The following is a 12,999-nucleotide window of genomic DNA, read 5'->3' as shown; positions in this document are numbered from 1 at the left end:
GTCGTTCAGTAGCTCAGCATTTAGGGGGGAAAAAAACTGATAAGAGGAGTTTATTGCGAAATATGTTATATATTCATTATATTTTTAAATGTTTGTATACAACTGTAGTTTATTGTTAGATCTATATGTAGTGGGTTCGTTATTTGTTTTGTTTGGTGATGACATCATGGAAGATTGCGTGTTATGTAACTTCCGTTAGAATTAGTTAAACAGTGTACGGCGCGACTCTGTGGAGACACGCACATGGTTGTTTGGTGTTGTACTGGTGGGAGTGTCTCACAATGACTATATCATATAAAACAACAACATATGCATTGTTGGAGAAAAAAATCTAACAGAGAAAGTCAAGGGTCAAATCTGGTTAGTAATATGTGAAGCTGGTAATGCTTTTTGTGGAGTTGTTTAATCAGATCTACAGAGATTTAACGATTTTATCTTCAGTTTTTATCTAAGGCTGTGACTGAAGTCAGTTGTAGTTCTTGTGTTTCTCTTTTCTTCAGTGATTCTGCTTGTTAACAGCAGGTGTTTATCATTATTGCTCAATCATCAATTAACTGCTTAATTATTTCATTAACTTTAACTTTGCTTCAGTGTTATTTTAACACTGTTTAGAGAGGAACCAAATGATCTCTGAGCAGAGTTGATTTAATTCTGGGGATTTTGCAGCGTACAAGTGTTTGTTATAAAACATTATTGCAATTGCTCAAACACAAATTATTTTAAAAACATAAAAGGGTCAAGAGCCCAACTAAAACAAACCGTGACCACTACGCTGGTGGCATACAATTTTAATCAATAAAACAGCAACATCTAAACCTCAATTTAATTCTCAATAAGAACTCCTTTAGACTTTAAATAAAGTCAATCTGGTTAGTAATAAGTGAATCAGGTCTTTTAATCAGATCTAATGAGATTTAATGACTTTTATCTTCAGTTGATTTCAATTAAATGGTTTTGGCTGAAGTCAGTTGTAGTTCTTGTGTTTCTCTTTTCTTCAGTGATTCTACTTGTTAACAGCAGGTGTTCATCATTAATGTTTAATCATCACTTAATTAATTATCTCATTAACTTTAACTCTGCTTCAGTGTTATTTTAACACTATTCAGAGAGGGACCAAATGTTCTCTGAGCAGAGTTGATTTAACCCTGGGGATTTTTACTGTGTATTTTATTTCAGAAAATGTCAACAGAATTTCACAGCAAAAAATTACATCAGAACATCAAATACAGTACAGAGAAAATACAAGCTATATTCAGTACAGTCTGTCTGATTGTAGGATGTGAGGAGCTGTTGGATTCAGTGCAGCAGGAAGTAGGAGAGCAGAGAACAGCAGAGGAACAGGAAGCTCTGGGAGACACTCTGAGCACCGTTACACAGGTTCCCCTCACAACATGAGATTCCATCAACATTAGGAATAAATGACGTGGCGTCACAAATAAATTTAGAGACACAGCCTTTTACAACCAATGACTGGCTTCCAAAATTCCCTGATGAAAAGAAAGAGAACAAAGGTTGAGTCAGTCTAAGCCAGACATTGCTAAATGTGATCTGTGTCAAATATTTAAAACCTTAGAGAGTTTAAAAGATAATGACTTTAATCTTTTAAATCCTTTTTCAGATTCTCACCTGTTGCTTTAATGCAGCGGTCTTCACTCCCTGTGCAGCTCACTGTGTTCAAGCAGTTCTTCCCATCACAATAGTAACATGACTTTCCATTGGCAGTGTTAGAGGGATCTACAGGAGGAAAAATAGATGTGCCTTTTTTACAGGGTCTTGGTCTTATTCTGCAGTCGCAGTGATTTTGCCAAGTAAGACATGGTCCTGGATCAGCATCTTTTGTTGATTCTGGAACAACATTCCTGTCCAAAAACATAGTTCTAACCCGAAACCTAATCTGACCAATATCTTATCCCTAAAATCAGAGGGAAATAATAGATGGATATGAATGGTGTAGAATCCCCTAACCCTTGCTGTAAGCATAAACTTGACATTAACTGTAAACTCTTCCCTCAAATTAATTAGTAATTAGTCTGTCTTGAGCCAATCATAAAGTTCTGTCAGAGCTTTTTACATTTAGGGCCAGATTTACTAACAGCTTGTGCCAACGCAAACCCTCTTTTGGCTTTAAAAAAATACTGTCAGGATTTACTAAAGACATGCAGTGAAAAATTAGCGCATGGACAGGGTTGTTTTTGTGGCTGACCTTCTTGCATATGCATTTGTAGGAGTTTCCCTTTCAGACGCAAAATTTATGGGAGGAGAGTATTTAAATGAATCACGCAAGGTGATTTACTAAGGTTTGCGCTTGTCTTTTTACTGGTATTTGCACCATTATTTACACCAAAAAAGCATGTCTTAAACCAGACACTAACAAAGTCCCTTGAGACAAGTCATTTCACTCGGTGGCCATCTTTGAAACGCCTCTCAGGCATGCAAGTGCAGCTCCTACTGTATCTCTTTAAATGGGAAACATCAAATTTTCCAAAGCTGTTTGCCAAGCTTTTGATTAAATTTCATATTTGAAATCATCAATGAAATCTGACAACAACTGTCTCATAATTTTTGTTTCTAAACGCTCGAATCATGACAGTATTTTTCAGGCTGGATCACGCTAATTCACATGCGCAGTCCTAAGTGCGCGTCTCTTGTGTCTCATTTCGCAAGCATGCGTCTGACTGTTTCTATAGGAACCGGAGCTTCGCTGCACTGATGTGATGACTTTACCAATCGGCGATTGGCTCTTATTTAGAAGGCGGGACTTATTCCGCCATATTGCGTGTTGCACTTTCTCCCATTCAAAACAATACAAGTGACGCATCTTGTGTTATTCTATAGTCTTTGACACTAATTTGCGTTGCTCTTGGTAGATTACTTTGGTCATTATGGAAATGATCTGGTTGTGCCAGTATTCTTAAATAGCAAACTTTTCACTCCCATTGGCGCTTTTATGGGATAGCGCTCTCACACTGCCGAATTAAGGCAGGGAAGGTGACTGCGGGAAGCAGAAAGTGTTCGACTTCACGTCTTAGTTTTCAACCCCTCCCCAACTGCAAATGGCAACTCTTGCTGATCGGTTTCAATGGTGTGTTCACGACTGTTCATGACGGTTGCATCGGCGGAGCTATTAAGACAGGGGTGTGATCAAAGCCACTTGAAGGCAAGCCTGCAACCTTGGCCAAAAAAGCTAACGCTAATGCTGTGGTATGCAGGGAAGGAGACAAGAAACTGTTTTTTTTTAAATGGAAGTCAATGGAGGAGAGGCTTCATTATGCTGAATAAACTGCTTTTGTGAGGAAATGGCTTATCATTTAATGAATCAACTGCCTGTCTGCCTATAGGGATTAGCTACTGTGTGGAAGGGGCTAATGATACACAACAGCCTGTGCTGCCTGTAAAGCAACATTCCTTTTCAGCTGACGTCACACTCACCGATGTGTTCCATCCTTCTTTTTTTTTCTTTTTTTCCTGTAAATTGTTCTATGACTGTAAAGTACAATACCTGGAGCATTTTGGGAGTTACACAGGTCTGTGTTACAGCAGTAAGAGGAGATTTTTCCAATGCCAAGGTTGATAGACCCACTTGGACAGACAAGTGGACCACAAGTTTTCACTGTCAATTTAGTATAGTTGACTGAAAAACAAATGTTACAGGAATGAGCAGTTAAACTACTGTGATGGCAAATGTATTCATATAAATATGTCAAACAAATTCACATCAACTAATATTACTGCTTTAGAAGTATTTTTCATTGTTAGTTCATTTGAACTAATATACTGTAGTAATCCCGTGTTAACAACCTTGAGCATTAATGAAAATGCTTTAAATTGTTTTTTCAAATTTTAAAATACATGATCAGAATAACAATTTGAGTGAAAAGAACTGAATTTCAATCATTTATATAAAACATTCTATGCTTGCAATTGTAAATTCTTTCCAGAAAAACAGTAGCAGTTCTTTGATAAGTTCAACATTGTGTATGTACGCTCTGTTGCAGCACCAGTAAATTTTAATCCATCATACTGGACTTACCAATATCTAGTGTTGCGCCTAAGCAGTTGGAAAATCCATTAGGACATGTTACCTGGTCACAAGAGCTCGCCAAACTTGTGCACTGATAGCAGTTACGAGACTGTCCTTTAGTCATTAAAAAGAGAGAGAAACAATGAGAGAGGGACATCAATGTTCTGCATAATGACATTAAAAACTATTTGTCTTTGTACCTGCAGTGAACAGCACGAACAGAAGAAAAACTGAGATTTGCAGATCCATATTTGATGAACAGGTGAATGAAGTAACATGCCTGTTTCAGCGCTTTTATAGTATAGCAAAATAGGAGTGTCTTGAAAATGAAAGTTTAACAAAACGACAAAAAATAAATAAATAAAACATGTAGAAGAACATTTTCTTGCTAACTAATTACCATATGGATGGTCTAATAAGGAAATCAATCTTTCTCTTTAAAATATTTTTAAACATTTAAAATAGTTATTCCGAAAATGAACATTATCTCATTTTCTCATCCACATGTTGCATGATTTACTTTGTTCTGCATTCCATAATGAAAAAGGTCCATTGTTGTTCATACAGGCCAAACTTGTTTAGTTTTTAGTTTTGCATTTGTTTTCATGAGCAAGGGGTTCATTTTATTGTTTTTGCCTGACTGTCTTGACTCGGTTTCTACATAAAGAATGCTTAAGGTGTTTCTTTTCACTTTTCACTCAAAGACATTTTAAATGATACTTTAAATGACAAAAATGAGTATCGGAATTAACAACACTATGAAAGTTCATGGGTGGTTTTTGAAATCATGAACTGTCTTTTAAAAAATTCAAAAATTCTTACAGGTAATCCACACGCAAACTCAAAATAATTAAATAAATAAATCAGAGTTTACTATCAAACTGATCAAATTCTAGACATTTTAGGACTTCACTTAAATGATTGTGTAAAATAACATCACCCTTGTGCAAAAGAAGTACACTTTAGAATACCGTTAAAACTTTTTACGGAAGCAACATATTAAAAAAAGATATGGATATGTTCTTGGATATGTTAAATTGTGATAAACAATAATGCTTTTAATAGTACTGTATGTCTACCAGATGCATGCTAAAGTGAAGCATTCTGTACACGGATGCATTACAGTTCTTTCATAAATGGCACTATCAAGAAAGTTATGTAGAAAAGTGACATTCTTCTAGATCATATCAAAAAACAAGTGCTGCTTATGAAATGCACATATAGCACTTTCAAAACGTTCTCTTTTTACATAAAAGTCAGTTAACACATTATTAATACAACGAAGACATATCAATACAGCACAATACTGAAAAAAAAAAAAAAATTTATTGAGCTATACACTAAAGAGCCAAAACATTATGACTGGTGACAGTGCAGTGAATATCACTGATCATCCCCTAACAAGGACACATATTAAGGTCTGGGTATTAGATGGTAAGCAAACAATTGGTTCTCATAATCAATGTGTTGGATCCCCCTTACACACACACACACTAGTAAGTGTACTATTTTAGTACTAGTTGGGACTAAATTGACCCACTTTTGTAGTGTATAAAATTATACTTTTAAGCATACTTTAATTGTAACAGTAGTAAACTTTAAGTACACAACTAGTTTACACCTACGTTTTTCGTTTGTACTGAAAATACAAGTGAACCTATAGGTATACTGAGTTAACTAGTCAAATACTTGTAGCACATTTTTTAGTTTATGAAAGTACACTTTTTAAGTATACTCTCAGTAAACTACTAGTTTAGTAGTTATATACTGCAAGTATACTTTTAAGTTTTCTTTAAGTGAACTTAACATCTTACTTATAGTTTACAATTTATGCAAGAGCCTCTCTGAAATCAGTCAACAGAATACTTCATTATACTTTTAAGTATATCTCGATCAAAAACACAAGTATATACGAGTACAAGTATATATCTAGAATTTTTGGTCAGTATAAGCATACTTAAGTAATTTTAAGTATATTTCTGAGAAGTACATAAAATGTAGACTGAAAGTATACTTTATTTTTAGTTTAAAAGAAGTGTACTAATAGCACACTTGAATAAACTTCTATTTTGTAAGGGGCAGGAGAATTGGGCAGAAATAAAGATTTGAGCGTCTTTGGCAAGTGCCAGATTATTATGGCAAGGTCACCTGGTCAGAATATCTCTGAAACGGCAAGGATTGTGTGTCGCTCCCAGTCAGCAGTGGTGAGAATTTACCAACAGTGATCAGAGGAGGGACAAACCACAAACCATTGCTAGGGTGTTGGGCGCCCAAGGTTCATCGATGCACGAGGGCAATGAAGGCTATCCAGTCTGTTCGAAACAACAGAAGGTCTACTGCGGCACAAGTCACACTAAATTTGAATGATGGTTATAGGAGGAATGTGTCAACACACAAAGCATCACACTCTGATGCAATACATAACTGCAGACCAACCAGAGTGCTGATCTCTGCCCAGCACTGAAAGTACTTACAACGGGCACGCGAGTGTTGAAACTGGACATTGGAGCAGTGGAAGAAGGTCGCCTGCTTCAATGGGTGTGCGCCATTTAGATGGGGAAGTGACGGTGCCAGGATGCACGTACGATGACGAGCCAGTGGAGGGAGTGTGACGCTCTGGGCGCTGGTTCTGCTGGGAAACACTGGTACAGCCCTTCATGACAATGGTGTTTCCTGGTGGAAGTACACGCTGCACACATTGTTCAGGAACAGTTTGAGGAACACGATGAAGAGTTCAAGGTGTCGCTCTGGCCTCCAAATTCCCCAGATCTCAATCCAATTGAGCATCTGTGGGATGTGCTGGACCAACAAGTTCGATCCACAACGACTCCGCCTCACAACCTACAGGACTTGAAGGATCTGCTGCTTTGAATCCAAATACCACAGGACACCTTCAGTGCTCGAGTCCATGCCTCAGTGTAGGGATGCACCGTTCATGATTTTTTGTGGCTGAATTTTTTTTTTTTTTTAAACAAGAAAATAGGCCAATTCCTATAACAGTTGAATTTTTTATTCTTTAAGCAAATAGTGGGCATTACAAAGAGCCATGTTACAGGATATCTTCTGAAGTTCATGGACAAATTTGGACAGCCAGTTGAAGCACAACTGTTAACCTTCATGATAGAACTAGTATTAACTAAAAAATAAATGATACAGGAATGACCAGTACTGCACATTCTTGTGTAAAATCTATTTATCTAGTATTTATCTAAAATCTAGTTAAAGGGACACCTCACACACGAAACTGAACATTGTCATTGTTTACTTACTGCGTGACATTCTTTCTTCTGTAGAACACAAAAAGCACTGTCAATCATCAGTGAAGTTTAGAAGTTTCACTCTCACACACAAAAGAGTACAAAACGTGTACCTTTAGGGGATCAACAGCTTGTCACTGGGACAATACCCTTAAAGGGACCTAACTGTACCATATTTACCCATTAAAGTTCCTTAAGGATACATATTACTTCTCTAAGGTACTAAAATGCTCATTTTAGGGGCTGAGAAAGTTCCAGAGACAATCTATTGTGACCCTTGTTTGTTTTTTGTTCAGTATGGTTTATTTTGTTGACAATGTTTGAGTTTTTACAAGCTTTCTTTTTCTTTTTTCTTTTCTTTTTTTTTTTTTACATGCAAATAAAAAAAAAATTTGCCGTCTGCACTGCGTGTTTAATGTACAGTAAGCAAATGCAAATGTGTAGGTGTAGGCCTGCACAAGACTATCTGCTGCCACCTGCTGATAAATGATGCTAAATACGGTTTTAAACTTTATTTAAATGTATGACACATTTTGACAACAGTTTCAAAAAGAAAAGGTTGTTAAGTACATATAAAGTTAATTTTACAATGCATCAGAAATGTCAAATCGAATTTCAGTCACTCACATAGTCTTTCAAAGGACTGACAAATTATTATTATTATTATTATTACGGACTATTCGATAGTCTAGTCGGTTCTTAAAAGCTATGGACCGTTTTTTTCTGTAATATTTCCGCAAAATACAACTAGTACAACACTGGTTCTGATTAAGATGAATCATGTTATTACCAGTCTTGTCCTGTAGATGTCCCTCTCGTATTTACCTTGCTCGAAGATACTCTTTTTTTTACGGCTTATACATCACAAAATAAACAGGAATGGACATCAGAAGGTGTGTTAAAAAAAGATACAGTACAACTTATTGAAATATATAATCTCATGTATATTTGCCCAGTCATGTCTCAATCGCGGAAAGACGTCAGTAAAACAACTTGTGTTTACGTTAAACTGACCTCAGTAAAGTCGTTCAGTAGCTCAGCATTTAGGGGAAAAAAACTGATAAGAGGAGTTTATTGCAAAATATGTTATATATTCATTATATTTTTAAATGTTTGTATACAACTGTAGTTTATTGTTAGACCTAAGTCTGAAAATTAATATCAAATGAATTTGATAGTAATGTACCAACCTGTGCACAGCATTGAGACATTTTTTTCCTTTAGAAAAATTGGCGTATACCTGAAATATTTCCAAATTAATCAATATCGAAGCAAATCGAAAGGCGATCGGAAGTGAATCAAAACAAGAGCTTGTGAATCTGAATCGTGAAATCTAAAAATTTTAAGAGCTAGACCTTCATCACATGATATATTACAGTTATCTCTTCTAGTTACACACATAAAATATTGAGCAAAATAATTTGTGAAATATTAACAATGTTCATATGCATTTTTTTTTTTGCATTTACTAGAAGTTTAGTTTGTGGGACAAATGTAAAACATAACAGGTTAACATGTTCCTTTTTTGAATAGTTAAATAATGATAATACTTGTTTCTTCTGGACATGATGATGATTTAATACTTTTTTCTTTAAGAAAAAACATCACACTTTCTTGTGAACTTTTTACAGCATGAAGATTTAAATAAGAACCCTGAAATAAGGTGATACATTTTCCTGTATAAATTCAGTTTATCTCATCTGAACACAATCTAGTACAGAAAAAAGTACAAGCTCTATATTCAGTACAGTGTGTCTCATTGTAGGATGTGAGGAGCTGCTGGATTCAGTGCAGCAGGAAGTAGGAGAGCAGAGAACAGCAGAGGAACAGGAAGCTCTGGGAGACACTCTGAGCACTGTTACACAGGTTCCCCTCACAACATGAGACACTTTTAACATTAGGAACCGGTGATGTGGCTTCACAAATGGATTTAGAGGCACAGCCTTTTATAACTAATGACTGGTCTTCCAAAGTCGCTGATGAAAAGAAAGAGAACAAAGGTTAGTCTAAGCCAGGCAGCCGCTGTATGTGCATCAAATATTTAAAATAAATGGCTGAGAAAGAAAAACAACAACAATCTTCATCCTTTTCCAGATTCTCACCTGTTGCTTTAATGCAGCGGTCTTCAGTCCCTGAACAGCTCAATATGGTTGTGCGGTTCTGTAAATCAATGGTGTAACATTTCTTGCCATTGGTGACATTAGAGTGATCTACAGGAGGAAAACAGTTATATTTTATACAAATTAAATTAAAATAACATCTAATGAAACACTCCTTTAGCTGCTCCGTTCAATCAGTTCATGACAGAAAGACACACCCTGTGTTTTATTTCCTGATTGAATGTCATTTGTAAGTAAAATGAGTGTTGACTTTAAAGAAGATAGTTATTTGCACATGATCATTGAAGTACAATACCTGGAGCATCTCGGACGTTACACAGATCCGTGTAACAGCAGAAAGAAGTCACAATTGTAAAGCCGAAGTTCATGGACCCACTTTGACAGGCAGGAGCACAATCTTTAATCTTCACTTTTACACTAATTTCAGCTAAAATATGAATGAAACAGAAAAGACTGGTACGTTATTTTGATGGAAAAATAAATGTCAAAAATGTACCATTTTTCTTATTTCAAACATGTTTTAGTACAATTGCCATTGTTAATTAAACAGCACTGTTAGTTATACATTTTTAATTAAACATCAGAACTAAATAAAATATTCTGTTATTGATTTTGTAAATTCTGCCAAGAAAACGAGTCACAGTTATATGAGAAGTTACATTTACACCACTCGATCTGTCATGCTGGTCACCTTGTGTTATCGCTGTCAAACTCATGCACTTGGAAGATCCACTGGGACATGTTTTTAACTTCTGATCTGCACATGAACCGTTCAGACCCGTGCACTCATAACAGCTGAAAGAGTGTCCTTTAGTAATGAAACAGAGACTGTGAGAGAGAGATCCAATGAAAAAAAAAAGAAGAAAATATTACATACAGTATTTGTCTTTGTACCTGCAGTGAAAAGAATGAAGAGAAGAAAAACTGAGATTTGCAGATCCATCTTTGATCAGGATGTGAATGTAATAACGTCTGTTTCAGAGCCCATTTTATAGCTTATCACAAGGGGAGGAACTTTATATGAGCAAATGAAAGTAGACAAACAGAAATGTCAGATTACACAGTTGTTACACAGTTCAACTTTACTGCAAAATGAAGCATTTTTTTCTATTAATGCATTTATTGAAAGTAAATACTAACATCAAAACTACAGGTGTATTGTCTATTGATTTTATTTACTTTTAATAAATGCATTACTAGAAAAAAATGCAGTGCTTTGTTTTGCAGTAAAGTTGAACTGTTTGGCGAAGGTAAGAGAGTGTTTAGATCACTGTGTTAACTGTTTTGAGAGCAGTTACATTACTTTGGAGAAATGTGTCAAATCGATTGAGAAAAACTGTCCTGATCAAACAGAACAACAGAAGTTTAATTTCCTCTGAAATCGGGAACAGACTTGAGACATTGTGAAACACAAAAACTGACCCTTTAAAGACCCTCGAACAGACCAGAATTTCATCGGTTTGGTCACATTTTCAAGCACACAACTAAAAGACGTATTCCATGCATTTCACAAGCTTGTGCTTTTCTTATTTAGTATTTTTGTCTAAATATCTAAAAATTCTTAAATCCAGATGATTTTACTAGATAAGTAAATTAATATAAGATATTTTTTTATATAAAATGATATATCACCCAATGGGGTGAGAAAAATAATCTTGTTTCTGTTTCTTTTTTCTGTTCCAAAAGAAACAAGATTATTTTTCTTACACCATTGGCAGATAATGTTGCAGTGTCATATGTAGGGTATGCTGGAGCCTATTGGCTAAAATTTCTTTCTTTGTTAATATTTTATTTATATATTTTATGATCTTTATCTTATTTGTGTTTTAACAAAAAAGCCAGGAGTAGGATGAAAGCAAGAACAAGTTTTTTCATTCATTCAGTTTTCACACAATATTAGTTGTTTGCAATCCTTTTGCATATCATTGCACCACTTCATCGCACTCCCTTATATTGCATGAGAAGAACTGTGACTTGCTTCATAATGTGGAACAACCTCTTTAAGTAGATTTTCCATTTACCTAAGAAGACCTGGCAAACTACTTAAACAGCTATCTAAAAAGATATGAGAACTAAAACAAACGAACACTTTCTTTGAAAATCTGAATATTTATTATACTGAAATCCTACTGATACTGTATGTCACTTGCGTAATAGTTTGGAACATAGTGAGAACACAGTGTATATTAGCAAGGATCATACACAGCGATTATATATATCTCTTTACAAAATGTTGCAAAAGCAACATTATTTGTGTGAATAGTGAGATGCAACATGCAAATGCGTACTGTAGTGACAACAGTAAAAATTTAATTTTTTTATCAAGTCCTGATGAATTGTTAGAGCTGCAGAAAGAAGATGGACTAAGGCAAATGTTTTTTTTTTTAATAAAATTTTATATTTTAATTGTGATTAGGCCATAAGATTTTAAACCCTTCCAGCACTGGAAGAGGCAGAGGAGAATTTAATGCAGTAGCCGCACACACCTGTAGCGTGCGCACAAACTCCGAATTGATTCCTCTTTCGCGTCTCCTTGCACTCGGATGGACGCATACACACAAAATCATGTTAAAACACCCATCTCGGCAAATATTCTCGTAAATACAGTCAGTTGTGTCTCAAAGACCCCCTGTGGTGAAAATCAAGTTTTTATTGTTGTTTATATGTCTATGTGGTGTTTTTAATATGCTTTAAGACAAAACATGCAAATTCTTAAGTCAACACAATCGCTGAGTATTTTCTCTTTCAGACTGCAGTGATCTACAGACAGTCTCAAACCCACAGTTTGAAATTGCTGGTGTTTCTGACGTCACAAACTACCTTCTAACCAATCACGTCAACGTGCCGGCGGGCTTTAACATATCATTAACAGTGAACTAGCAGGGGAGTCTTGAGAAGTTATCCTGGTATATTTTTCTGTAATTAAAAGAAAGCTCATGAGAAAGTTTTTTTTTTTTTTTTTATGTCAAGCACAGTGTTTTCTTTTTTTCTTTTTCTTTTTTAAATCAAATATCAATCTGACTTTTTTTTTCTCAACATGAAGGTTTTGAAAGAATATGAGCCAGTAATTCTAATTGCTTGGGATTATTTTAATTATTGATGATTAAAATGAAATGATTATTTTTAAACACAGATCTAGTATATAAAAACAGAAACAGGAAGTAGCATTAAATTGGCTTGATTGAGAATCTTCAGGAAAATACAAGGCAGGAGTGACGTTTCCCAGCATTCTTTGTTTTAATGTTAAATTAATTTGCCATGGACAATCGTTTACTTGCATGTTGTTTGATTGTCCTGTTCTTGTTCAGTAATAGATTGTTTTTATGTTTTTATGATTTTTTATGTTCTGTTTTCTCCCAAAGGTATATATCTCACATTTTTTATTGTTTCAAAAATCTTCCACATTGTTAGAGGTTTCTCTTTAGTCTGATTCTCTTTTATTGGCTCCTTTAAACATTGCTTACTATCCAAAAATATTAATGATAACCTTATTACTATTATTATTTATTACCTACATCTACAGTGGCAAGAAAAAGTTTGTGAACCCCTTGCAGAATCTGTGAAAATGTGCAAAATTTTAACAAAATAAGAGAGATCATAC

The 12,999-nt window shown here is 35.1% G+C and overlaps 2 protein-coding genes and 1 long non-coding RNA gene across 8 annotated transcripts in view; 1 reads left to right on the top strand and 2 right to left on the bottom strand.

Moving 5' to 3' along the window:
* The window catches only part of LOC127503768 (phospholipase A2 inhibitor and Ly6/PLAUR domain-containing protein-like), a 33,177-nt gene extending 28,906 nt beyond the window's left edge, over nt 1-4,271 (bottom strand). Inside the window, exons 1-5 of one of the 3 annotated variants that reach the window (XM_051877888.1) lie at nt 4,222-4,271; nt 4,031-4,135; nt 3,500-3,631; nt 1,627-1,734; nt 1,151-1,487 (exon numbers count right to left, since the gene is read on the bottom strand). In XM_051877888.1, the coding sequence (XP_051733848.1) occupies nt 1,297-1,487; nt 1,627-1,734; nt 3,500-3,631; nt 4,031-4,135; nt 4,222-4,270 (585 nt within the window). In that variant the 5' untranslated portion in view covers nt 4,271 and the 3' untranslated portion in view covers nt 1,151-1,296. Of the gene's footprint in view, nt 1-1,150; nt 1,488-1,626; nt 1,735-3,499; nt 3,632-4,030; nt 4,136-4,221 lie in introns of those variants that run through there. The other 2 variants (XM_051877890.1, XM_051877889.1) reach the window with 2 other exon arrangements.
* Nucleotides 1-10,547, bottom strand: part of LOC127503759 (urokinase plasminogen activator surface receptor-like) — a 67,701-nt gene extending 57,154 nt beyond the window's left edge. Inside the window, exons 1-5 of one of the 3 annotated variants that reach the window (XM_051877876.1) lie at nt 10,293-10,435; nt 10,090-10,206; nt 9,694-9,825; nt 9,381-9,488; nt 8,829-9,254 (exon numbers count right to left, since the gene is read on the bottom strand). In XM_051877876.1, coding sequence (XP_051733836.1) covers nt 9,064-9,254; nt 9,381-9,488; nt 9,694-9,825; nt 10,090-10,206; nt 10,293-10,341 — 597 coding nt within the window. In that variant the 5' untranslated portion in view covers nt 10,342-10,435 and the 3' untranslated portion in view covers nt 8,829-9,063. Of the gene's footprint in view, nt 1-8,828; nt 9,255-9,380; nt 9,489-9,693; nt 9,826-10,089; nt 10,207-10,292 lie in introns of those variants that run through there. The other 2 variants (XM_051877878.1, XM_051877875.1) reach the window with 2 other exon arrangements.
* The window catches only part of LOC127503785 (uncharacterized), a 67,219-nt gene that overhangs the window by 1,373 nt on the left and 52,847 nt on the right, over nt 1-12,999 (top strand). The window contains exon 2 of one of the 2 annotated variants that reach the window (XR_007927203.1): nt 7,223-9,144. This is a non-coding gene — a long non-coding RNA (uncharacterized LOC127503785). The remainder of the gene's footprint in view (nt 1-7,222; nt 9,145-12,999) is intronic. The other variant, XR_007927204.1, reaches the window with a different exon arrangement.

This window comes from Ctenopharyngodon idella, chromosome 21 (assembly GCF_019924925.1).
Source record: "Ctenopharyngodon idella isolate HZGC_01 chromosome 21, HZGC01, whole genome shotgun sequence".
Classification (NCBI taxonomy): domain Eukaryota; kingdom Metazoa; phylum Chordata; class Actinopteri; order Cypriniformes; family Xenocyprididae; genus Ctenopharyngodon; species Ctenopharyngodon idella.
Note: the sequence above shows the minus strand (reverse complement) of the source record. Positions and strands in the feature narration are given on the sequence as shown.